This window comes from Vidua macroura, chromosome 2 (genome assembly GCF_024509145.1).
Source record: "Vidua macroura isolate BioBank_ID:100142 chromosome 2, ASM2450914v1, whole genome shotgun sequence".
NCBI lineage: Eukaryota > Metazoa > Chordata > Aves > Passeriformes > Viduidae > Vidua > Vidua macroura.
Genome location: NC_071572.1, coordinates 38,542,247 through 38,569,155, shown reverse-complemented (window position 1 = coordinate 38,569,155; position 26,909 = coordinate 38,542,247). Strand labels below are relative to the sequence as shown.

General features: G+C 36.5%; 1 protein-coding gene across 6 annotated transcripts in view; it reads right to left on the bottom strand.

Annotated features, from left to right (window-relative positions):
* Window positions 1-26,909, bottom strand: part of NALCN (sodium leak channel, non-selective) — a 229,626-nt gene that overhangs the window by 82,140 nt on the left and 120,577 nt on the right. For 5 of the 6 annotated variants that reach the window (XM_053970810.1, XM_053970811.1, XM_053970813.1 and 2 more), the window contains 4 exons: window positions 23,721-23,888; window positions 19,065-19,256; window positions 11,508-11,645; window positions 6,339-6,413 (listed from right to left, as the gene is read on the bottom strand). In XM_053970810.1, coding sequence (XP_053826785.1) covers window positions 6,339-6,413; window positions 11,508-11,645; window positions 19,065-19,256; window positions 23,721-23,888 — 573 coding nt within the window. The remainder of the gene's footprint in view (window positions 1-6,338; window positions 6,414-11,507; window positions 11,646-19,064; window positions 19,257-23,720; window positions 23,889-26,909) is intronic. The other variant, XM_053970812.1, reaches the window with a different exon arrangement.

Sequence of the window (26,909 nt, the reverse complement as noted above, 5' to 3'; positions counted from 1 at the left end):
TTTCATTGCTGTAAGCCACAGATTATGCTGCAGATGAAGGAAAGATCATACAGTGAGGACGGCTTGGGGTTGGCTTCAAATTTTCCTGTAGCTGCTCTATAAAAAAAATGTATGTCTTTCAAAATTGCCCTCCAAAAGTATCTGCTACTTTTCAGTGACTAGAGAAGGAAATCCACATGAATATTTCAAACTGCACATACAATGGTATAATATATTGGTGAAGTGAGATGAATTCTACCCAGGTGTTCAAACTTTCATAACATTTTAAGGAAGTTCACTAGCTGCAAAAGCTGTTAAAGGAGTAGATACTAAAACAGTAGAGTAAGCCCAGAATGGAGGAGTCAACAAGGCAAACATGAGTTTCTCCATATAGAATGAAGCTATGGGAAACCTAAAGGTTTGTAAAATTCTGACAGGAAACAAAAAACCATTAAAAATAAAGCCATATTAAGGAAAGAGCATAAAACTAGACAAGAATAATACATATACAGGCTTTTATATTAATAATAAAGTTTTTAAACCCCCATAGTTGCATTAGAATTTCTATTATTAAAAATTCCACAATGTTGACACAAAACACATATCAGAAGCTTGGTAGAAGTAACAGGCAGTAGAATCCTACAGAATCAGACTATGCAGAATAGGCAATGTATTATCCAGGTGGAGAGTACAGCAGTGTAAGACTGGTGCTATATGTTACAGGAATTCTTCAATCAATGCAGTGAATGAGGTAAATGCATATAAAACCAGCACAGGATCCATGTGCATTGAAACTGTCTCTCAAACAGGGAGAAATATTCTGCACATGTGTCAATGAGGATTATAAAGTAATTTCAAAATGCAAAATAGTATTCAAAGCTGAAAGACAAGCAGTAATAAGACTGGGAAGCCTTTATTTACCCTCATGTATGTTTAGGAAAGGAAAGAAGAAAGATATTAACTTTTTACTCATAAGTAACTCCTTGCTGACTTACATAGCCAGAGAACAGAACACCTAAGTTGAAGAAGTATCTCATGGTTTAGTACTGAGCAAGATCTATTTCATGGCATAAATATCAAAAAGCTCTTCTGTAACAGTGATAAAAATGGTCTTATATTCAGATCTTACTTTACAAGTAGAAGGTCAAATCTATCTATTACACTGAATTTAAATTTAAAAATTACTTAAAATCATAAAGCTTTTCAAAAGAAATTTAAAGGAATGGACAAATGACAGAAACTGGGAAGGGGGATTGTATGGAGTAGCTTTAAATATCCTGTTCTATTAGCAGAGATATCCTGTTTTATCTACCAGCTACAGAAAAAACTCCAAGAAGGTCAGCAAGACCAGCAATGTCTAATTGAGTGCAAAGAAGACTTAAAAATAAATGGATATGTTTCAGAAAAGAAAGCCATCTGCTTAGCAAAGAATAGAGAAAAAAAAACCAACATAAATTTTAGTGCTCTTTTGGTATTAAAATAATGGCAGATCATGAAAGACTATGAGGGAATAGTTTCTAAAGAAATAAACTCTAATAACAAAGCTTTTAAGGACATAAGGAAAGCAGGATGTCTAAAAGAGCACCAGACTATTAATTGAGTGTGTTCCGAGCAAGAAATTAAAATAAACAGTGCTGGCCACAGACAGGGTCAAAGAAGGCCCTAAACTGTGGCAAAGACTGATCTACAAAAATGTCAGGATGAAAGTTTTTGGAAGATAACTGACACAAGGTAAACTTGTTACTCTCTAACACCTGATAGCACTCTCTCAAGACTTCCAAAGGGTCTCAGAGATAGTGAGGCTGACATACAACAGTGGTAGATAATTTGTAACCTAAATAAACTCTGGAGTGAGAGGAAAGGAAAATGGCAAATGTGACTAACTTTAAAAGAGGGATTCAGGGTCGAGCATGAGAAGTGAGAACCTAATCAGTCTGACTTCATATCAAGGCAAATTGATAGTAATTTGTAATCAGTAAATGTGTGGAAAATACAAGGGGAAAGTTAAAACAGCTGCTGCAAGAGAAAGTCATGCTTCAAAATCTGATAAGGGTGAAGAATTTCTAAAAAGAAAGTCAAGGCTTTATCACAAAAGGCAGAAGACATCATAGAAATCCTCTCAGTTTCTTTTTAACTTCAGGACAACAGTTTAGGGAGAGTGTGGAGAAGACAGGGGTAGATGAGAAAGAAGTCAGGATTGTAGTTGATAGATTTCTTGTGCCTAAGTTCAATATCATCTGTATAACTGATGTACTGAATGCCAGGGAAAGGGCCTCATGGCAAGATGAGCAGGATCAGTGTCATACCTGGAGACTCAGTAGTGTGTTAGGGTCAGTCTGGATCACTGCAGAGGGTCAAATTTATTGCACAGATAGATGGTGACTATGAGCTATAGCACAAACACTTTTCACTTGTGCTATGATGGCAGACATAGACAAGAGGATGAGATGTGGCAGAGGTTGGGAAATGCTGTAAAGATAGAGAGAATGATTCTGTTCTTAAGCCAGCTGAATGGTGTCTTGGAAAAGCAGATTCTCTTCTTATGTGTACCCATGCTGTTAAGTAAATCACTTAATCTTTCACAAGTTTTATGTTTGGTCTACATACTTATGAAGAATACCATAAAAAAAACCAGAAATGAAATTAATAGCTTTGTCTTTGTAGTAAAACCTGAATACTGTGCAATAAATAATGCATAGGACCACACACTGTACAATAAATAGACTAGTGGCTTATTGAAATGAGCTCTATTTACTCTTTGCACTGAGGCAAGACTTTTGGAATTAATATTATGTAATAGGGTAATTAAAAACTGAATCATGATGTATATCCTTAACTAAATTGGCACTAGCATATTTAATTCTAAAGGTTTACTTTCTTTTAAATAAATTATATTATAATCTTACTTAGAATCTCCTAGTCTTTTAATGCATTTTTGCTTTTATTTATTCATATTTAAATACATTTACTGAAGCAACATGAATACCAAGTGTTTACATACTATTTTACATTCTAGAGTACATTGCAAATATTAAATAATTAGTCCTTTACTAATAATCTCAAAGTTAAGTAATAAAATTTTTCTTAACAAGTTTCAGAAAATAAATTAAGTCATAACTAAGAAGAACACAGCTCAAAAGGGATTATAAGGCAGGTGTGATTTCTGGCACAGATATATTATCCTTCCTTCCTAGAAAATCATTCAGTGTTTCGTCATATGAAAATGCCCTGGGACTTGAGCTTTACAACCCATAAAGGCAGGGAAAAACATACATCCCCAAGGATGGAGAACATTACAATTTCATAATTTTCAACCAATTAATGTTTTTACATTAACAGCTTGAATTATTTGACTTCTCTCTTAAAATACCATTCATCTTTTAATTATAGATGTCAAAAACTTTTCTGTGCAGCAATACAGATTTTTTTTTAACAAAAAGGTCTTGAATAAAACATAACAATTATCTTGCAATCCTGCCTCTTCTTAAAGTCCATTTTTAAAATTGAAAATTCAAAATATCATTCAATTAAAAACTCTTCATTTTATTTTCTGAGATAAGACAAACAATATTTTAACACAGCAGAGCACAGTTACGATCAGCACTGAACCTGTGATACCATCGTATTTACCCCTCAGGAAATCTTTTCTGTTCTAGACACTTAAGCAGCTGTACATTGATTCCAGTAACCTCATATCATTGAGCTCCAGGAACTGACCCCTTGCCTCTTTTCACTGTAGGCATTTTTAAAATATGCAACATTTTATACAACATTCATTTGTTCGCATAAAATACCAGAAGGGAATGCATTCAATAGAACTGAGTAATGCTCTATGAGAAGACACTACTGCTGAAGAAAACATTTCAAAAACCTAAGTACAAATGAACCAGTGTCAGCCACTTTGGACATTTTCATGCATCAGAATGGTGTATAATATGCATTATAATGCGTGTAGAACCCATATACCATTATGCCAGTCAACCCAGCTGGTATTTCCAATGGAAAAGTGCTGTGCTCTGGTTAAATTTCCTCTTGGGTCATGGAGTGGCATGGTAGCTAGAAGGTCTGGTGGCTGGGGCAGCAATTTTTTTCTGGCCCAGCACCACTCTGATGTATTTATACTGCTACAGTCTCAAAGATATGAAGTTGAGAGATTAAAAAAACAAAAAGTTCTATTGTCTTGCATTTAAGTGTTCTCCATTTCTATAACAGAGACAGAATTCCTACCAGGCTACTAAAATTTCAGACTGAAATGTGGCAAGCATTGCTAGTGGTGGTCTCTCATTATTGCTTTTTGTTCAGCACTTCCAAAGTAGGTGGCTAAAGCAAAAAGCCATACTGCTACCATTTAATAAGCGAAGGTGTGGACTTTTAAAGTGGTTTATCAATCAAAGATGTTTCACACAAAAGCCACTGGATTTCACATCTCAAGCTCTTCACTTTGGAAAATTGATTTGTGCTCCTAACTCATGCAGACACTATGAAAAATTTCCTGTAATGATATGACATTGCTTACCATACATCTGAGCCATTTTTATTTCAGATAATTTTACCTCTTGAGATTGGTAAAGAGAAAAATGAATGCCTTTGATTTGGCCTACTCAGTTTGCATACTCAAGACTGTCCCGCCATCCCAAAATCATCTGTAAGATCTCTCACTTATGTAAACTCATGAACTGAAATCCAGTATTTGTGTTTTATTGTTGTAGGTTTGATTTGTTTATTCAGGGGTTTTATTAATGTTAGTTAGGTTGGTTTCTTGTACTTCCCTGTTTTTCCCCTCACAGTGGTTTGTTCCAAGTTGTTTACCCTGAGAGTTCCCGCCATTTGGATCCACAGTTACCTGTCAATCTTCTCACCTCTCCCTGTTTTCTCCTTATTTAGTCCCATCAGTCAAGGTTTGTCCACTCCCTGTCGAGTGTCAATCTTGTAACCATCCCCAGATTCTTCAAGAAAGTTCTGTATCAATCACCCCACCTTAGCCTTTCTATTCATCCCAGGACTCTGTACCCACTGGGCTAGCCAGGTTTCCACCCCTGTCCGCCCACCCCCTATTTAACCTGTTGCCAGCCTTTGTTTCCTCGGCATTTTGTCACTGCATCCACTCTGAGAGCATCCCACCATGCATGGGGGAATAAAACTCTTTGGGCTCACAAACAAGTGTCCTTCTCTCGTCTCTTCATCTCCTCTCAGCGTGTGAAGCTACCAAAGCTGTGTTACCCACGCCACAGCACTCAGCACTACCAGGGTGGCAGACGCCGTTCCCCTGGAGTGCCCTCTCATGTGGCAGCCACCCCGCCTCACACGGGCAGTGCTAGCCGGCTCATCTCGTCTGCTTGAGGTCGTGGCAGGTAGCCACTGCATTTCATTGTCACAGAAAATACTTGTCCTATTAGATTATCTCAAGTTTGCAATACATCTGGATATTTAATACTGCAACAGCAAAAGCAGTATTGATTTCTGCATTGAATTCTATAAAGAAAAAATAAAAAGTATATAATATTGTCATGTAGAACTTCAATGTAAAATATCTCAATTATCTGGGTGATTATTATTCAAGAATTGAATGAACATAATTCTATAGCAATTGCTAATGCACATGAAAAATGAACAAAAGCAGCAAATGATGGCTATAAGCCAAATATTACAGAAGAAGTTCCCATGTGTTAGCTCATGCTATTTCATGCATTAAATAGGAAAATTTTGATGACTTTTCCTCTCTCTGTACAGATTAAAGCACAGCTATATATTTATTTAAAAGCTATGGATACCTTCCTCTGGTGGTTTGGGCACAAGGTCAGAAAGGCCAATGTGAATCCTTTATTTACGTTTGTTCTATGTGATTGACATTTGGAGTTTCAGGCATGAGAGAATGACTTCTTGGTTCCCAAATGAGGAGAATCAATCAAGCAACTTAACTCTTCCAAGTGTCTTTAGCCCTCCCCCAACACATTGACCAGAGTGTGCTCTACTGCTTCCTAACTGGACCCTCTGCCATTACCCTTCCCTGCAGTGGGACTGTGCTGTCCTCAGAAAGCATGGGTAGGGATATCTTTCACTAGGGCATAAGCAAAAAGATGGCCTAGCTGTGATTTTGATTTTTTTTTTAATTGCAAGAGTATCTAAATTGAATTTGATTAAATACTAAACCAAATTTCTACATCTCTTTTTCAATATCTTAATTTTTCCTTAAGGTTGTGTGATAGTACACTATCTAACAAAATACTGCTATTCACTTCCACATGTACTATTTTGTTCACTGTGATAAAGATGTTTCCCATCTTTTACCAGATAAAATATCAGTAAAGCAAAATGCCTTATTAAAGCTACTTTCAAGTACAATAAAAACATTTTCTTACTTGTTTAAGTTTCTTTAGATCTTCATCAAGTTCCAAGTTGTCCAAAATAACAGCAACAAACAAGCTGAGTAGAATCTACAAAACAATTGTAAATTACTTGTTAAAGCTTATCTTATCTTTCTTAAGAAGTTTTATTAAATAACATGGAAAAATGACAGCCCTGCTGATGTAAATGGGATTCTTGCCTTTGACATTTGTTGAACTAATAGGAACTGCTACTACATATCTGCTAGCCCTTTTGCAAGTAGTAAATTGTTTTTTTATCTTACCATGCAATTATTATGAGTTTAAAAATGCTAAATTCTAGGTTTTATGACCAATGAATTATATATATTTAACAGTATACTCTTAAAATGTACTTCACGCAAAGAGAAAATTAAATTAATCAGAAATAATAACAACAAACAACAACAACAATAATAATAACAATGCCAATAACAACACAACAATAATAAAAGAAATGCAAAGCAAAATCCTAAAACATCTTGTAAAGCTAAGGTGGTTTTCAATTAAGGTGTGACTTTTTAGTCACCTGTCAGTCATTTACTTTATGGCCTTCCTTTATGCTCTGAGTGCCTCTGTGAAAAGTAGCTAACTCCATTTTGGAGAAAAGTAAGCTGCTTCATTAGTTGCATGCATCACATGTATAGGAAACTCATGTCACAGAAGAGGAAAATCAAGTGCCTCAATTTACTCAGCCTTAAATATTAGATACGTTTCTAGGAGGAAGAATCCTAGGGAGAAAAAGTGTGTATCAGTATCAGATTATTAAATTTCCCTTGTGTACAGATGCTGACCAGAGGCCAAAGAAGCTGAAAATGTGACTGATATAGCTGAGAAGCAGACAGAATTAGGAGTATGGTGGGTAAGGGAGGATACCACTGTTCAGCATATATTATCAGACAATTTTTAGCTAAGGCCGTAAATATATGTACACATGCATAAGTTAACAGCTGCCAGCAACTGCCTAGGTTTTAGTCTCTGAAGTTTGATGCAAACATCCTCAAATCCACTGAGCTTCTACAGGCAAGCACCAATTTCTGATACACTAGAGAGGTACCAAAAGGTATCCTAACTCTTTTTTCAAAAAGAGTTACAGGCCTAGAATTTTTCTGTGGTCTTGGACCACTGAGTGACAACTAGAGCAAACATATCCTTCCACCACTACTTGTAAATGAAGCGTAAGTTTGCCTGTCACACTGGAAATTTATTCCCTACCTATACTGAAGATGAAATTTAAGTGGCTTAATATACCAGACAAGGAGTTTGGAACTTAAACTGCATCTAAGTTGAGCGGACCTTATTTCAAGGCAGGATTTGCTTTCGCTTCATAAACTATAAAGGTACAGAAGACACAGGAAGGACTCTGGCCCATAAATTTAAAAAGTGTCAGTGCTAAGAAAAAAAAAAAGTTCTTTTGACAGAAGTTAGTAACTTTGTGGCTTCCATGAAACATGGAATTTCCTGCAGCTATTCAAAGCAACATTTTGTATGTGCCACATAAACAATACATCGTATAATTTTCAGTGATCCAACTACTATGAACAATGGAAGTAAAGATGGCATTTAGAACAGCAATGCAAGGCAGAATTCTGATAAAATACATAATACCTAGCACAATGTAGAGGCCCAGAGAAGCTGACTTTAGTTTCAGGATAGTCTGTGGTGGTGCATGCCCTCATCCCACTCAGGTTACGCTGTGGTCTGAGAAATGCTCATTAGGCCTCAGCCTGGATGAACTGGCACTCAGACTAAGCCCCTCTTGAGCTTATCAGAAACACTGTCTGTTCCCAGGAATTAACAGGTGTCTAACAAGCACCTGATTTTAAGCGAAAACCTTGGAAACATATTTTTATTGCCTCCAAAACAACCAAGAGGAATAATATTTCTGTTATTGAACCTTCAAAGAAAGTTTTTCAAATTGTGGCCAGGATGGAAAATTACTGTGACTGAAGCCCACTCTCTAATGATACCATAAACAGTCATCCAAAACAAGATCCGTTTGGGCTCTCAATTCCCAGAAGAAAGGGTGAATATGTGTGTCTCACAAACTGATAACTGGATGGCTGTGGAGCCAGCCAAGGACTGCTAGTAACGATAGGCAATAATTGTTGGTAATAACCAAGAATGATAGATATTAAAATGCCATGAGTAAGAACAAGGTTTCGATGCAGAACGGGTGTGAGGCAGAGATAGGGCACCACTTTTCCACTATCTAAAACATGACACATGAAAGTACAGTGCAAGCATAAGAATGAGTTGACATGGACGTGGGCATGGCATAGGCATGGACTGTAGGGTGGGATTGACACCACCAAAGACCCCCAAGCCCTCTAACCCATTTCCAGAAAGGCCTGAAAGATCAGACTGTGCATGATAATTAATTAGCATAAAAAGAGAGAACCTTGTCCATAAAAAGGTTTCTCCCCAAGCCCAGGCAACACCCTCCAGTACCCACAGTGGCCATACCGACACAGAGAGATGAACAATTGCTGGGTAAGTACCCCCAGGATCCTGGACATCCCATGAGCTAGACTGGTGCTGCTGAAACTGGGCTCAGCGTCCCCCCAGCTGGATGAATGCTGGAAGCAGCACTAGTGATCTCCTTTGCTCTCTTTTTCTGTCTTTCTTTCTGTCTTTAATTCATGAATACCTCTTTAATGTCTCTTTTCCCTTTCACCTTACTCCATTATCCAAAACCCACTGCCACATGCTTTTATAGTAGGTCAGGGGCTAACATACTAATTTTCATGCCAAATGGAACTTTATGATTGTTTGTGGACCCTCTGACTTTTGTCATTCCTTTTGACCAACAAGCATTTATGAAAACTACTTTGATCCCTAGTTGCGAATGAAGAATTTTGCTATAATTCTGTTACGATTTTACAGTATGGTGTTTTGCTTCTTTAGATATCCTGTTCATTCTGTGATACTCAGTACATGCTGCTCAAAGCATACCAGTTAAGGAAGTTCAGTTCCATGCTAAAAAGAAGAACAGTACTCATTAAATATATCGGCCCTTAATGTCTTGCTGATTCATGCACTCATATGTATCAAGGCAAGACTTTCATTAACTCCCTTTTTGCTTTTTTCCAACAAGAACCAAAGAAAATGTACCACAAAAGAAAACTTAAATGCAAAGTTGTTATTTGTTTAACTTCCTCTGCCACCATCTCAACTAATTACAGTCCTTGTTTCCAAGAGAGTGAGTCTTTTTTGAGCTTCAGTTTTTCTTTGCCTTCTTATGTGAAACCTATTAATTTCTTTCCAAGTCTCTACAGTCTGCTATGCCAAATGCCTGCAATTATCATTCTCAATTCTAATTGCCCCCCCTTTTCTGGTTGGTGAAAGTAATTTCATTTGACTTTACTCTTGTTATTCTCTGATGGCTGTTTATTCTTAGAATGCTTCTTTTTGGTTTTAGTAGCAGCCCAACTTTTCATGCTCCCTTACCAGTTCCATGTTATTTTGTTTTAAATTTCTTTTGCCTATAGACAAGTCTGTCCTACATAGTTTTCCCTTCTGAAGTCTGAGGAAGATCTTAGAATTGAAACCAAAATTTCATAAGCTCAGATAATTCTGCAAAGTTGTCTTTGTAGGGTTTCTTCATTCACGTAGAATTTGCATAGTTGAATGAGAAGAAAAGTGTGCCCTTATGGAGCAAAGCAAGGACTGTGTATTTAAATGCAAATTCCCTGCAAAAGGACTGAGGATGGTGTACAGAAAAGTGACGTCCCTCCTAGCAAAATCAGTGCTTTCAGTAAACAAATAGAGAAGTCCCAGATGATTCTTTCAAAATGAGGAACATAAAACAGAATACTAAAATTGCTCTTACAGCTAAATTATTTCTCAATTAAGATGTGAATTTTTAGCAGAGAGGTCACTTGACACGATTTTACTTTATGGACTTGCTTAATACTCATCTAAGAAGTAAAAATGAGTTACTGATTAGAAAATATTCTTGAAGAATCAAAAAAACATCAATAAGATTCTCTTACCAGTAACTGCTTTCAGATCTATGACCCAAACCACACCTCAATTATAACCTCAATTCCCAAGGAATTTAAAAGATCACTCCAGCATGAAAAGTTGTATTTTCTGTGAGAAATTACATGCCCTATATATCTTCTGATACATACATTTGTTTGGCTTATACTTTGATGTGATTATTGCCATTTATAAAATGGTCAAGTTTTCAATCCATATGAAGGAATCCATTGCACCCACAACTCTAGTCCAACTATTCAGTCTTTAGAAGTGAAATGGGATATAGTGTAAAGTAAAAGAAGTAAATAGAAGCTGGCAGAGATTGTAGAAATACAGTTAGCGTCTTATGTAAGTAGACACCTGAGCAAAGAGAGGAAATTGAATGAAAAAAGTGAAAATAAGACTAAGTGCATCAAAACCTGCAGTGAATGGAAAATAAAAAATGAGCAATAGTAGGAGTGAATTAAGGGTGCATAAAATGGTTATTTTCCTGATTGTGGTATTTTCTCTGTGTTGGTATTAAAATAAAGCAACAAGCCCTTATTGATACAAGATAATCAAAGAGAGTTTTGCTTCCCATTTTCTCCATGAAAGAATGTAATAATCACGTTTGAAATACATACAGAAAAAAAGTCGATTTTTGTTTTTTTTTATATAATACACATTTCTGTTTGCATGCAGGAACTGCTGTATTAGTTCTCATCATTTATTGCTTGATATACTATACCACATATTTTCCATGCATGGATTTTGTATCAGGCAACAGGACATTAGGGATGACTAGTTAAGGGTTTATATTGCAAGGTTTTACACTTCTCACTTTAATTGCTGTTGCAAAGAGAATGCAATGAAAGCTGAGGAGACCAGTTCTACATGACAAAATCACTTAACTCTGAAATCATTAGAGCTGTGAAGGTACAAGGCAGATAAAAATTATACTGTTAGCCTGGCAGTGTGACTTGGATCTAAGAAGAACATGTCACACCAGAACAAAGGTCACCACATGATGTCACATGGCTGAAGGGTTAATTTATTCTACCACATCTGCGAACTAAAAGCTGCCTATGCTAAAAATGAGCATCACAATTATTTTTAACTAGCTGAGAATAATAAGTAATACAAGAGCTATGAGAGTAATTCAAAATGAAATGAAGCACAACACATTTGTGAGTGAAAACTTACCAGAGTAGCAAAAAGATGATATAGTATAAAATAAATAGCAACCACTGGTGCCCACATATGTCCTACAGCATTCAGTGTCTGATCCATAACATCCACCCATCCTTCCTGTGTGAGAATCTGAAACATTGACATGAATGCCTGCAAGAAATAGAATTACAAACATATTAACGAATTATACTAATATGGTTGTATTGACACATTCCTAAAACTGATTTAACAGAGATGCACATCTGTTTTGGCTAGCTTTTTTAAACCTTATCAAATGTGTTTAACTTTTAAAGCCAAGTAGAAGGCTGCTTATGAGCTAAAGGAGAAATAAATAGCTTGATCTTTGACAGAACTGTAATCTTCAATTTTTGACACAGCCCTAGCTTCATTAGCACATACAAAGAACCTTTTGGTTTCCTTCATTGCTGAAAAAATGGGATACATATCCTGAGCATCATAGATTATTGTTTTGAATATTATACTGTATTGTAATTTTTTGATTATGCTTTTTTCTTCCACGTTTCCTCTCTCTAAATATACCTATAATAAAGCGTTATAATTAAATGTGACCATAAATTATGTTATCTTAATAGCAGAAGCATCTGAGGCACTCCACAGATGTGCCTAATCAATAAATGGCAAGGTCTCTGCTCCTGCACTTGATTCAGCCCGTCAGACTTTTCCTCTACATTTTGTAGATAGCATTTTTTGTGGAATTATTCCTGCAATATTTTCAAATTCCTTGAGACCAGGTACACATGTCAAAAACAGAGGAAGTAATGGGAATGTTTCAAACAATTTATTTATTTAGTTATAGGAAAATATGAAATTGGATAAGCCTAGAAACCAGACACCTTTGAAACCCCAGCTGGAGCCTACAGCACCAACCAGAATTGAACTCAACATGAGCAATATGTAACTGCAAGATGTACATCCTACACAGACATTGAGGAATGCACACTGCCTAGGAAACAGAAGTTTGAGTATGGTATCAAAGTGAAATATCTTGACTGTCTCAGTGAGGCCAAACTATTGCACAAGCTTCTTTTGCTTTTGCCTGACATTGAAAGTATTCTCTTTCCAGACAGTAAGGATCAAAGCTGGTATCTTACTGAAGTTTATGCATAACAAAAAAGTGTTAGAAACTGGAAATACAGCTTACAGCTAACAGGATTCCTAGAATTCAAAATGTTAACACAGTTACAAGGATGTATTACATCTGTGCTCAGTGTGCCCAGCAGCAGCAGATTAACATATTAATGCAATGGCACAAAAAGAAAAGGATTCTTCTTGTCAAACCTGTGAGAAAACGGTATCCAGACAGCCCTTCACTGCAACTTACCCTAAGCCAAAACCTGTGCTGGAAAATCTGAAAACACGTAGCTATACAAACTTACATGCTTGGGAAACAATGAAATGGTTCTAATTAATTTTTAAAGCTGCTGGCAAAAATAACTGTGTGGGAGACCTCAAACTCATATTATTATTATAAACCACAGGCAAATACTTTGCTTGGGCTCTTTATCAAATTTATAGGGTTTTTCAAACAAAACACTGATTTCTCCAAGACGTTTCTTACAATGTTTCTTCTAAACCAAACCATTAAGGTTATATCCCCACCCTTAGGGGAGTCCACTCCAGATTGTGACTTCTCACCTGCAGTAAAAGCAAATTTACTCTAGAGAAGACTGTCCATGTGAATGCACACAACACTTGGTTTTGGCCCTATGTGACAACCCTATGGCTAACAATCATTAATATTTGGTGAGAAGAAGCTGGTTCAAACTATATGAAGGAGGGTGTGGCAAGACTCGTATAATGAAAGAAAGTGTATATCAAGGGCTATCTGCTTAAAATTTGAAAGGAGGGCCTGCAGTTACAAAGCATACTGAGATGGGCTGGGTAAGGCAGAGACAAGTGCATCTTGTTATGCAGGCACTGAATAAAAGAATCTGCCTTTTTGGAGTGCCCAGTGTGAGAGGACAATTTCCATGTCCGTACCCGGGGATTGCCTTGGAGAAAGTTTGCTGGAAGACCACTGATACTGCCTGTCCATTCTTTCACTGACCACAGATAAGGATCCTAGCACTAAGGTTTTTCCTCCTCTGTTGGTTTAAATAATACAAATTTTAAAATGCAGAAACTGAATCATGTTGCCTCTAGGTCATATTTGGAGGAAGAACTATGAATTTTTACTCTATTACAGAGTTCACAAACATTTAGCTTCTGAGGGTTTTAGAAGTCATTTGCCTGCTGACTCACACAAAAAAGCCTGTCATCAAAGTCCAACTTGGTTTCTTATTGCTTCTGTGTTCTGTGGCACTCTGAAGCAGACAGAAGCACAAACACCCTGCTAGGTTAAGACCAAGAAGTTGAGTATTATTTTTACAGTTGTTTTTCAGAATTAACTCACACTAATCAAATTTTCAGAGATGCTTAAACCTACAAGACAAAATTACAAGAAGTGACGCTGAGATGAACATGGAGCAGACCAAGGCATCCAAATGAGAAATCACACATGTTCAGAGAGAAGTTAAACATCAGAAACATCAGACTTTTATTTCTACACCAGAAACATCCTGACCAAATGTAAAGTCCCAGGCTTTCTTTTGAACACAGATCCCACAGAGGACAAAGGCTATCATGAACTAGAAGCAGCAGAAAAATATGCTGGCAACTAGTTTTCTGTAAATTCTTTGGGGTGGTTAAAGTCTTTGGTATGTCATGTATTTGGAGAGGCCAAGCACGAGGGCTGAAATTTGCACAGTGCCCTATGCTTTATGTTTCTGCCAGTAATCTTGGCCTTAACCAGCATATTGCCAACCTGCAGCCACATCCTCCCTTCAAATGAGTGCCCCCTCCCAGTCATGTGCGCTGACTCTACATTGCGCAAAATTAAAAACTCTTAGTACTAACTCTTTTCCTTATTATAAAATCATTGCTCCCCATGCAAGACATGCAGAGAAAGAAACATTTGGGATCTTTATCTAGGAAAGGCCTTTTGTAGCCAGCTGAGCATGCATGAAAGAACAGAAAATTCAGCCCCCTTTAGCTCTACCAGGGGTGCTTTAGGGTGAAGAAGACAAGAACCCCATCAGTGCTCAGCACTGCTTCTCGGGTCTCAGCTTCCCTTTGTGATGGGGAGCTGAAGCTAAACCAGGCAGCTGTGATTGCCTGCACTCAGAGCCAGTGGCCATCGTACCTGATTGCTGTGGCACTCCTTGCTGAAGCATAAGGTGGGCACTACATTAAATAATACACCCCACTGCTGGCTTTAAAAACACCTGAAGGACTGGATAACTGAACTAGTGCAGTATCATTTCTTCTGAATCACACTTAATTACCACAGCTTACTGCTTAAAAAAATATATATATTTTACTTAATTCTTCAAGTTTATATTTTTTAATTCTTCAGGTAATAAAAATAGCTTCAGTACAATGTTGTGGACTACTAATTAATACAAGTAATAATAGATTAATGTGGAGAAGATATTAATTTAATATCAAAAAATCTAATCTTCCATCCAAACCAATTGACAGTAAAGCATATAGTTTTATAAAATGGCCTTTCAATATAATTTAAGCATTTTATTATGACATTAAATTCCAGTATAATTCAAAACATTAGTTTTAAGTAAATAAGTCAGCGCACAATGAATATGTGCTTTGCACCAAGCAATCTTCTTTGGAGCAAGTTATTTTTAGCTGAAAGGTGTACCTCCCACTGTTTATTTTAAAATTAATTTGAAATGCAACTAGCTGACAGAATCAACATCTGTGAAGACGAGACTTAGAAATTTATGCAAATGGTGATTTTCTGAATTAATTTGTGCTACAGAAAAGATTGTCAATTTTTTTGAGTATTTATGCCCTATTACTTAATGAGCTGTTTTGATGATGGAAGTCAAACTACCTTTTTATTTATAGTGGAAGATTGGCGAAGGTTTGGTAGAATATATGAGCCAAAGAGCCATTTCTGACATCTTGTCCAACTGTTACAGGGGTGGTGCCACACAGATGACTACTTACAGTTATAATGTACTTGTCTTGTAACTGGTGCTTGCCCACAAAATTTTAAGGACCAAATTCCACTGGCCTAATTCATAGAAGCAGTTCTAAAATCATAGGGGTTGCTTCTGCAAATTAAGTTAATGGGATTTAGGATATTACTGTAACATCCTTCTACCAGCAGAAACTTATGTTTTCCTCCTGACACAGTCATGAGGGCTCAGTAACAACCTGAAAGAAGAGTAGTCATCCTTTAAAAATGTGGCAGTGATACTGAGATTTTAACTGCATCAGAGAATTAAGACTGCATTGCTCATCTTTTATAATGGGTGTTGCTTAAGTTGAACTAATATCTCACATCAGAAACTTTTTCCAAGGTTAAGGCTAGGAGCAAACACTTGGTTTTGTGAAAACTGGGGAATTGTTGTGATCAGTTGGGCCTGGCTTTCATCTTGGGTTGACCCATTTAAAAGAAGAACAGCATTCCCAACTTTGTAAATTGAGACAGAGAAGTCAGCACATGGCTGCAAACTTCAAAAGAAACCAGGGCATGGAAGTCAGACACAGTAACAATGTGTTTTGTCCTCCATACAGTGAATTTTCTTAGCAGCTGCCTTACACCTATACCTTTTTCAGGGGGCCCAGCCACCCCTGTCCTTCCTCATGGCTCAATATGTGCAGCCCAAGAAGACATGCAAAAATAAGAGATACCAGATGGTTAAAAACAGTAAAGCAAACATATATATTTTTGTACTTAGTATTAGAGAGAAAGCCAGTCCATTTGGCAAGTTGTAATGGCCAAAAGAAGGGTGAAATTAGTAGCTATGGCAACAGTGAGCTTGTGCCTATTGATTTTCATCAGGAAACCATGTGAAAACATGCAATTTAGAGGCATTAGCAAAAGGAGGAGGTCTATTTGTTCCAAAACCCATACTGTGCCTCCTTATAAAGCACTTAGTTTCAAAATGATTTTAGGTTTTATCTGTTTCAATGCAGAAAGCACTTTAATGTAGAAACTCAAAATTTAGCCTTTAGTGTCACCATTTTTGTGATCACGCTTGTCCTCCCTGTATTTTTAACTGAAAAAAACTCACAGCAACAATCCTGGCTATTTAAGATTTGCTCTTCTTTGAGGGTAAGCTCCTAATAATTTATCTTACAAATTCTGGTATTGCAAACTTAATATCATCTCATATGTTATACAGCATGTCTTCAGTCATGTTTTGAAAAGAATTAGAATTGTCTTATTCCAAACTGATTCAGTGATCTTTCTTCAGGGAAGAAAATTTGAGAAATCCCAGACTTTGCTAGGAAGACCTGCTCCTTCAGAGGAATGCCACAATTTCACACCATCAATCACAATTTTGAGTACAAAATTTTCACTGACTTTTAACCTAATAAGAGATGCTTCACTATAAAACTACAAAAAGAAACAACACACTGTAAATTTTATGCTTCTGAAACAAATACAACAAGGTGAATATGAATACATAAAAAGTAATGAAGGACTCATGTTAAAACATGTATTTAGTATTTACATATACCTGTTAAAATTCAATATGCTAGAAGTCCTTATTGAAGCTTAAATGGCAGCAGATTAAAATGCTCAAAATAATCCAAAACTTTACTAATGTATTTATATAAATTGGCCATTTTTCATTGCAAGTGGATCTTTATCAGGTACTTGCATCACTTTATCTAGTTAAAATGTGAAGGTGATTGCAATCCTGTCTTATTTTGATCATACTACAATTATTCTTTCAGGACTTTCACTGACATTTTGCATAAATAATAAAATAATTCTAAAACAAAATTCCATGGTGAATTGAAACCTGCAGTTTTTTTCAGAAGTTGTACATGAGAATTGAGAATAGAATATGGTGGTAATATCATATCTGATTTAGAGACTTGACTTAATTAGGAAAGCTTAAGTTTTATTTTATTTTTTTTCTTCACCATTTAATGAATGATACTGAATATCTAATTCTAGTGGCTGTTTTTCTAAGCACGTTTTCCAAAATAGAAAGCATGGTGCTACACTATTCCCTGTGGGTAGGCATTTTTTTGTCCCACATTGGATGGCCAGCTTCCCATAGATCAAGTTCAGCTTGATAATTTCAAATTGTTGTTTAGGCATTTTGTTCGCTAAATACATGACCCTTGAGGGTGCCTTTTTCATTGTTATTTAATTGTTCCAACCAATGCACTTTCACTAAAATAGATACATTGGATAATCAAACTGGAATGACAGAAACAAATAAATTGTCACTGGAACCAATCCATGTACACTCAGTCTAATCCGCTATTAAAGAAATTGCACTATTTTCATTCAGAACAGTGTGCTTCAACAAATACTTTAGCTCCAATTTCCACCGATTTTCAATGTTCTGTTCTGAATTAATGTAATGCCCATAAACATCCATTATTTATACCCAAAAGGCAAACACTTATTTTGTCAATGCAGACAGGTTTTATAACCCTGTGTAAAACAAGCATTCCTGTACAAATCAAGAACAACCACTTTGATAATATGAAGATACATGTTTTATATAAATTCTCAGGCTAATATTCATGCCTGTGGACATGAATCCTCTTCCTGTAACATGACAGAGTACTGTTAAGCCGTATGCTGTGTTGTGTCATCATCACGGTGCATGGGCAAAATTTCTCTGTGTTCCCTTGACAGCAAAAATAGAATACCTACCACAAGGAAAGATGGTTCTCACTACAGAAGGACTACAGGAATACTGTTACATCCAGAAAATACATTTTTTTAAAATTGATACATATGGAGATAAACTGCTTCATGTTTCTAAGAAGGAAAGGAAGACTGCTAATGTAATAAGGAATATGATAGAATCTGTCCTGGTTTGGGCTGGTATAGAACTAATTTTCTTCCTTGTAGCTGGCACAGTGGTATATTTTGGATTTAAGATGAGAATGATGTTGATAATACCCTGATGTTTTAGTTGGTGCTGAGCAGTGCTTGCACATTGTCAGTGTCTTTCCTGCCTCTCACCCCACCAGTGAACATGCTGAGGGTGCACAAGAGGTTGTGAGGGGCAGGACAGGTGACCCCAAATGACCAAAGGGATATCCCATCCCATATAGCATCATGGTCACCATATAAACTAAGGGAAAGTTGGTTATTGGTTGCAGACTGGAAGCTGGCTGAGCATCAGCCAACATATACTGAGCAATGGCATTGTGAGCCACTGATTTTGTATATTCTAATTCTTTTATCATTATTGTCTCCCCTTCTGTTTCTGTCTTACTAAAATTTTGTTATCTCAGCCCTAAAATTTTACATTTTTTTCCTCCCAATTCTCTCCTCTGACCCACTGCAGGGGGAGGATTGAACAAGTAGCTGTAGAATGTTTAGCTGTACTGGCCAGGCTAAACCCCATCAGAATCATAGAATCATTAGGATGGAAAGGACCTTCAAGATCATTAAGTCCAGTCATTTACCTAACACTGCCAAGTCCACCATCAATGGTAAGAAAATAGCCATGATAAGGAAATAGTGACAAGCAATGAGTAATCAGTGCGTTATATACTTGCCCTTGGAAAGGTTGTAAATCTGTCCAGTTCTTCCACAAAGCAGAACATCTGTAAACTGATTGCTGACATTACGATCAAAAGGCTGGCAGTAAATACTACCAAACTCCCAAGTTTTTTTCCTGGTCCAAATATCTTATACACAAAATCCTCCAAAGCAGGAGAAATCTTTATAAGCCGAACTACTCTAAGAACCTAGAAAGAAAGAGAAAAATGCAACTGTATCAATTATTTGATTATCACATTAATCAAAAACTTTCAAAATACCAGACATTCATGGCCAAAAAGGGACAGTCTTGTAGACCAATAAATATCAAGTTGCCACCACTTGTAATAGATGACAAGTTGTATGTTAGGTTAAAACCACAAAACCAGGAACATAAGCAGCATTGAGGCATACAGGCATGGGATGATAGTACAGGCATGGGAGGACCCAAGGTCTCCAAGGCTGTAGTCAACTCACCAATCATGAGGAGTCATTAAAGAAATGTAATTGGGTGAAGCTGGTTTTGGGGTAACAACGGGAACAAAGACATAGACAAAACACACAACAGATATTAAATACAAGTATGATGTGGAATTAGAGACCAAAGTAGGTTTATAGTGTGTTACCAAACATAAGAATGCCCTCAGGCAGGAGCCAAAGTGCATCAGTCTAGATTTAGCAACTGAGAATCTACTGAAGTGCTAGGTCAATGGCTCCAGTTTGATTATCATCTTTTGTTAAAATTTCATTCTTATACTAAATGGACAGAATCATGAACAGTCTTTGATGAAAGCTCTGCTTTGAGCAGCAGGCTCAATGAGATGGCTTTGAAAGGCCACTTCCAACTTATATTGCTCTGATTTTATGATGTTTGTTATGCCAGGTTACGTATTCACACAAAGAACTGCCAAGTCTTCTTCCACAGATCATCTTTCCATTTCAGTGACCTGAAGCAAAATTGTTTGGCATTATGTACCACAATAACCTAGTAAATTTGGTAATGAGCATATTTTGCTATTTCATGTTATATATAACATGGGAAATTCTGGGTTGTGTTTCTCAGTATCAGAGAAACTCAGTATCTCACAACAGCATTGTTTGCCCCTGACATATCTGACACCTCTCAGTACTGGCAGCAAAACTTTGATCTTGTGTGGAACTCCTGACCTATTCACTGCTGAGTCTACTTTGAAAGAGCTGCTGACAGCTCTGATTCTCCTATTTCTGCCATTGATGTTGACACAGTGGCATGAACATCAGTATCAACAAGAGGCAGTGGCAGTAACAGTAGTTGCTGAAGACAATGGACAGCAGCATATGGGGCAACTGAGATTCTGCAGTGCTTACGAAGAAAAGGCTCTCTATTTCAAGGTATCACTCGGGTTTCCACAAGAAACGTATTGAAACTGAAAGGTAGGAATTACAGTGCAATTATTGTCTGACCTTATGTACAAGTCAAATACAATTACTATGCTCTTTTTGGAAAGAAAATAAGTCTAAGTTGTTCACACACTGAGCTCGCTAATAATGTACACCTTTGGATTTCACATGAAGCTCATCTCCCTACCATTTGTAAGGTATGCAGAATATGCTTGTCATCTAGATTTAACTACCAAAGGAGAGGGGGGAAGAGAGAGAGTCAACTCAAGAGAGCAACTTATTCCAAACATACCAGAGCCCTTACATGAGATGGGATAAGCATCCACTGTTTTCAGCGGCAAAAAAGGGTCCTGGATTCAGAAGTTACACTAGACAGCTTAACTTTCACAATATTAGCACGAGGTGAGATAAAGTCCTTTCTTTCATATTGGTATCATGACTACATTACATATACTCTGAGTACATGAAACTGGTTACCAAGGCAGATAGTGAGATGAGTGATATTTACAAGTACTATTAAAATGTAAACATGGTGCCTTCTTACTTACAGGATTTACTTAGGGTTTAAATGTTAGCTCTGTTCCCATCAATACTAGTTTCAGCACAGACCCCAGTGGGGAGAAAATTTCATACTAGTTGGTATTCTGAGTGGTGTTTTAGATAAACTCAATTATCTGCCTTACTTTTTCCCCCTTTCTTTGGGGAACTTTAATTGACCTTTAAGCCACACACTAATCTTATTGATACTATTTGGTTTCTTCATTTATTTTCATTAGGTAACAAATTGAATCTAGCAAAAGTACATTCTAATGAATTTATGCATTTTGCGTAATTGGATTGCAAATTGTATTATATTGAAGAGCTGTAGAAGATGCACTATTTGGATTAAATATAAAAATATATTAAAAACAAATTAAAATTAATAATACAAAAAAAAAAAAAAAAAAGAACCACAGCTTTGTTACAAATAATGGCTACCTCCCCTGCAAGGGATGACAGTTATTCAGAAAATGACTCAACAGTATTTTCCCCAAGCACAAATACAATACCATCTCTTAAGTTCAGTATAGGTTAAATTCTGTTTAAATCTCTCCCTTTTATGCTGGTTCATTACATATCTCTGCAATAATATGCAAAATTTGTCATTTCTCCACTAATTTTATGTCCTACAGATATAGCTATGTAACAGTCCTTTCACAGTCTTTCACTGAGGGCTTTGCAAAGCATCTTGAATGAATGCACAGTGAATGATAGGTGGGAGGGTGGACAGTATCCAATGTAGTAAAGACTGAGTGATGTGTTGGCAAAAGGTAATGATACAGATCAATGAATAATGCAAACTGAAATGCATGCAAGGAGGACTAGACAACCCAAACAATAATTCTTGCTTGCTATCCTGGAATGTGTCAAGAAGGACTTCTGTTTTCAGTAATCTGTTTTGCTGGCTGACAAGAAACACATTTACCCTGTCATCATGAATACCTAAACGCCTGGAAATCTGCCTAACATTAAGATGTATTCATGTGAAAAAGACATTTTGACCTTGGTTGATTTGAAAACGTGTTATCTAGCTTGCCCAGAACTTAAGTGTGGAGGAAGGTGTGTACCTTACAGGCTGACTTCAAAGGTATTCTGCAACCTTCCAATCATTCGCCTCCTAAGGTACTTGGATTGCAAAATACAACCCAAATCTTTCAGTGTAGTGGGTGCTTCTGCTTGTAAAATGTACGTCTTTCATATATTTTGGAAAAAACAAAAAATCACATACTGAAATTTTGTGTCATAAAAGCTAGCACTGTGTAATTAAAAAGAACACCACCACCACCACTGCTCCACTAAACTAATTAAATCAATTAAAAAGAAAATACTTATTATTTTATTACCAGCATCTGCCTACATTTTAATCATACTTTCAATCCTATGAGTTAGTGATGATGTCATCCATTTAGTCCAACATTCATAATTTACGCTGAAAATTCTTACAAAGAAGCCACCATTCATAAGTGGACTATGTCCTAATAAATACAAACCAATTGTTAACTAAGTTGCTGACTGCTTTAACTGAGAGCTCCCAGCAATGCTCCCTGTGCTTTTGACACAAGAGTGCAATTGCATACTCCTGACACATCATCCTTCCTTGCACCTTAGATGCATCATGCTGCACTGAGTAACAACATTCTACATATTTGGACAGCAAAATCAAAGTTATAATGACTTAAAAGTCTTCAAATTATATCAGGTGAAAACAAAATAGATATTTTTCATCCTAAAAGCTTTCTTGAGGAGCTTTGCAGAACCATTAAGAAAAAATACAGGATGACATTTGCAGAAATCTGAGAAGGCCATTATGTTTCAACCCACACTTGGGGAGATTGCTTCCCCCATGCTGTATCCATGTTTACAGTATGTGTCACTCTAACTAATCCCATTTATTGACAGAACACTGTTTGATGATTTGTTATTTTCCCTTACTGAGTATTACTTATTCACCATGCTAATCCACTGCTGAATAATGGGCAGATATTAATTCTTTAATATATATATTCTTAAAAATACCCTTTCTTTAGCACTGTGGAACATAACACATAATGAATCCCAAAGCTTTCTCCCAAAACTGGATCAACCCTAAGCACGTGAAGGAGGATGATTGGGAAATCAGTTGGCCTGGCTAACAAGAAGAATCAGCCAGAATGATAAGTCAGAATTAGTATTTTTTTTGTCTCTCTTTCCTGCTCTTCCCCCAAGTGAAAATGCAAGAAGAGCCTCAATAAATACACTCCCTCTAGATAAAGAATGGCTGGAAAGCTAAAAAACCCAAGTCTAGGATGATTCTGGAGAAATTACCTTAGAAGACCCACAGTAATGTAGCTTAGCATGTGACTGCCACAGAGATGAAGATTTGGAGAAACAACAGCAAGTGAATTGAGGCCTCAGGGAGAGCAGCCAGGAAAGTAGGGGTGAACACTATGGGAAGGTGATGTTGTAAACAGCTGTGTAAAAGGTCAAGGCTCAGTGAAGAACAATGAAGAAACAAACCAGAACCTACTGAACAGTACAGCTCAGATAAGAAATGGGAGTTACTCATAACAGAAAGGACTTCTCAGCAAAGATAGAAAGAATACTATTTTTGTAAATCCACCCAATGAACATAGTGAAAACCAGAGATTTTTTTTATTTTAAAGTTATTCTCAAAATGAGTCAATACTGTGAGAAAATTGAAATTTGTGTGAAATATGGATGGGTAACATTTTAATTTGGTATATAGGGTAAAAAGTAAAAGTAGCTGATCATACCTGAAAATATGTAAATTGAGAGTGATAGAGGTCTGGATAAATATGGAGAGTGGTTCCAATTACAAGCAGCAACTCAAACTTGTGAAGAGATGAGCTGATGTATCCTGTGAAACCCAAACACCAGATCTTCAGAAGAGCTTCTAAATCAAACAGAACTGTAAAAGCAACCTAGACGGATATATAAAATAAGAAAGATGCATTCAAAACACTGAGTTAAGTTAGAAGTTTCTATGTCATGTTGTCTATCGGGGCTTTGTATGGCAAAAATAAAGATCTTCATAATATTTAACAAAACCAACCATATTCTAAACAGAATAAACAATAATAGATTTCACTTCATAAAATTTTCTAGACTCAACACAGACAGGTAGATTTCATGATTTGGAAAGCATGAAGTAATAAATCCATCCAGATGACCTTTCACTTTAAACACATACATAAAAATGAAAATATGATGACATGACTTTTTAAAAATATGAATCAACACTTATGAGATTTCTGAAGAATTTCAAGAGATCTAAGAAAGACACCAAAGTTCGAAAATTGCTACTTCAATTTTCTAAAACATCAATAGTAACAACCAAAACAGGTAGAAAAGTAGTAATGGTTTTTAAACATCTAAAACAAATTTTAAAAGGAGAGGAAATTCAAAGTCAGTCCAGAATGAATGAATTTTCATAATGATGTTAAGAAACTTGGACATGGTGGGAAGTTACAGGGGAAGAATTCTACTTGTAGGGAATGACTTTGGGATTCTTCCAGAGGCCTTTCTTGAAATATTTGCACAATAAAATGCATAATGTTCAGTTTGAACAAAAGCATAGGTGTACATCTTCAAGATTTATTTTCTCTTACTTCTCTCACGACCAAAAATCATTCTGGCTAGGCACACTTCCTCATGTGCCTTCTTATTTTACCACTGTAAATACTCTAAGATAATCTCTTCCACAGTTTCCAACAGCCAGGATATGCAATGGAAATGCTTTTCTGTGACTCAGAAATGTTCCTCTCTGACCCTTTACATATATTGAGGTTTAAAAGAAGCCCTAAAGTAACACTAGGTCATATCTAATTGCAACTAATACTTTCAAAGTGCAGTACAAATAAAGAAAATACAGCTTAAATCTCCTTTGAAGACAAGCATTATAAGTCTGCTAAGATGGAGAGTATAATTGACTATGGGACATGAGATCTACTGAATTTGGCAGGGGATAAAAAAGTTAGAGACTAAGATTTTCATCCTGACCCTGACAATGAAAATCTCTGGGATGCTGTCTTAAGTATTTATGTGATTTAAAATTTAAACTCTGCAGACCATCAAAAATATATTTGTCAACATGAAAGATGGAGGTTGTAAGGTAGCTAAATAAAATTTTACATATTTTATGTGTACAGGACTGTCACAAGCAGGAGTGGAAATGGAAATTAAACACTGATGTTTATGCCAGACAATGTAGGGACACATTTATGCCCTTATCCTCAAATGGATCTGGCCAGTTTTACAGCCTGTGTTCTGGGATCTTAAAGAGCTCTAGAACAATGAGCCAGGTTTGAATAGACTACTCCTTTACATGAAAATCTCTAAGACACAAGAAAAATGTTTTTGCAAAAAATCTTAAATGTAAAGCTCATTTTTAATGACACAACATCTAACTGAGTCCTAAAAGAAGAAGACCATTAAATTAGGCAAAATGGAACAGTGATTAGAAAGCAGTTGGGATTCAACTCAGAGCAGGTGGAATAACAATGCCATTTAAATACACACATACACACTTCAGAGCACATAGGCTTCCTATTAGAACAAGACTAACAAATATGATGTTAAGTGTATTTTAATTTATTCTAAAAATGTGTGGGCAGGATCATTTGCATTTCACATACTTGTCAAATGAATTCAAACCACTGGCACTTAAAAATGTATCAAATGGTTTGCATAACATCTGATTACATTTATACACCTGTCTTCCTGCTGACAGAGCTTGTATTTTTTTCCTTCCTTGTAATTAATTACAGGAGAAGATTCAGAATATCTGACTAGAACTTTTTGTTAGGTGTGAAATGCAGTACAACTTTATAGTTTTGTGGGTTTTATAGTTTTGTGGGTTTTTTTAAAAGCTGGAATAATTCCTTTCATTGCTGTAGAGACAAGGCAAAAGCAAACTCATACAAGAAGCCAGAGCAGAAAAAGCAGGTGTAACACATAAGTAGTTGCCAAGCAGCCACCCTCCACTATGTTGCCAACTCTGCTTTGGGGAGGCCAAAGAGGAGCTAACAGCAATGGGCCATTTTCCTGATAGTCATGTCCCTTTTGGTCACCTGGAAGCTTTCTGGTATTAATCCCACCTTCATCAACATTACCTTTTGCTAGTAGCCACCCAACACTTTTTTTTTTTTTGGCAGCGGCAGAGCTCACTATCAGTCAGCATTCAACAGTGACAGACTCATTTACTGTGTCTTGAAAGATTACCAAGCTGCCAGGAAAGATAAGAATTCTTCCAAGAAGGATCAGTGGGATTAAGGGCACAGACCTCTAGCACTTCCCTCACTACCAGATTTCACACAGCATTCAATCCTTCCTTCATCCAGCACAGGCCAAAGGCGACCCAAAGGCAGCAGTGCAAGGGGACAAGTTACAGAAGGAATCTAGGAGAAATTATAAAGGAGCACCTGGTTTTGGACTCTGGTATTCAGACAGTATTTGTAGGAATTGTATGCAATTCAAATATGACAGCTAGTATGTAACATGTTATAATGGAAGACCCATATAAAAACCAACATCCATAACTATTCTGTCTAGGTATTGAGCACTTAAAGTCAGCATCCTCATTAAAAATTACCGAAGTGTGTTTGAAGCTCTACTCTTTCCAGGATACTGCACTGAGGTTTTGACTCATCCTGTTAAAATTCTGGTTTTGCTTAATCTGCAGGACTGATGCATACAAGTTGAAATGGCTGTCAGAACCTCTTATTTGCTACTGGGTATACAAAATTATGCAAACAATGGGATCTGGGTATAGATTAATTTCTTTTATCTTCTTGTTTAGCTTTTGCCTTCTTGAGTTTCTTTTGCCTTTTCTTTCCAACAATGAAAACAGGTTTCTTTTCTTGATGTGGAACATCTCAATAAATTCATTTAGATTTGCCCACTGAATTTAAGTGGATGTATTTCTACAATTCTAGGCTACTACA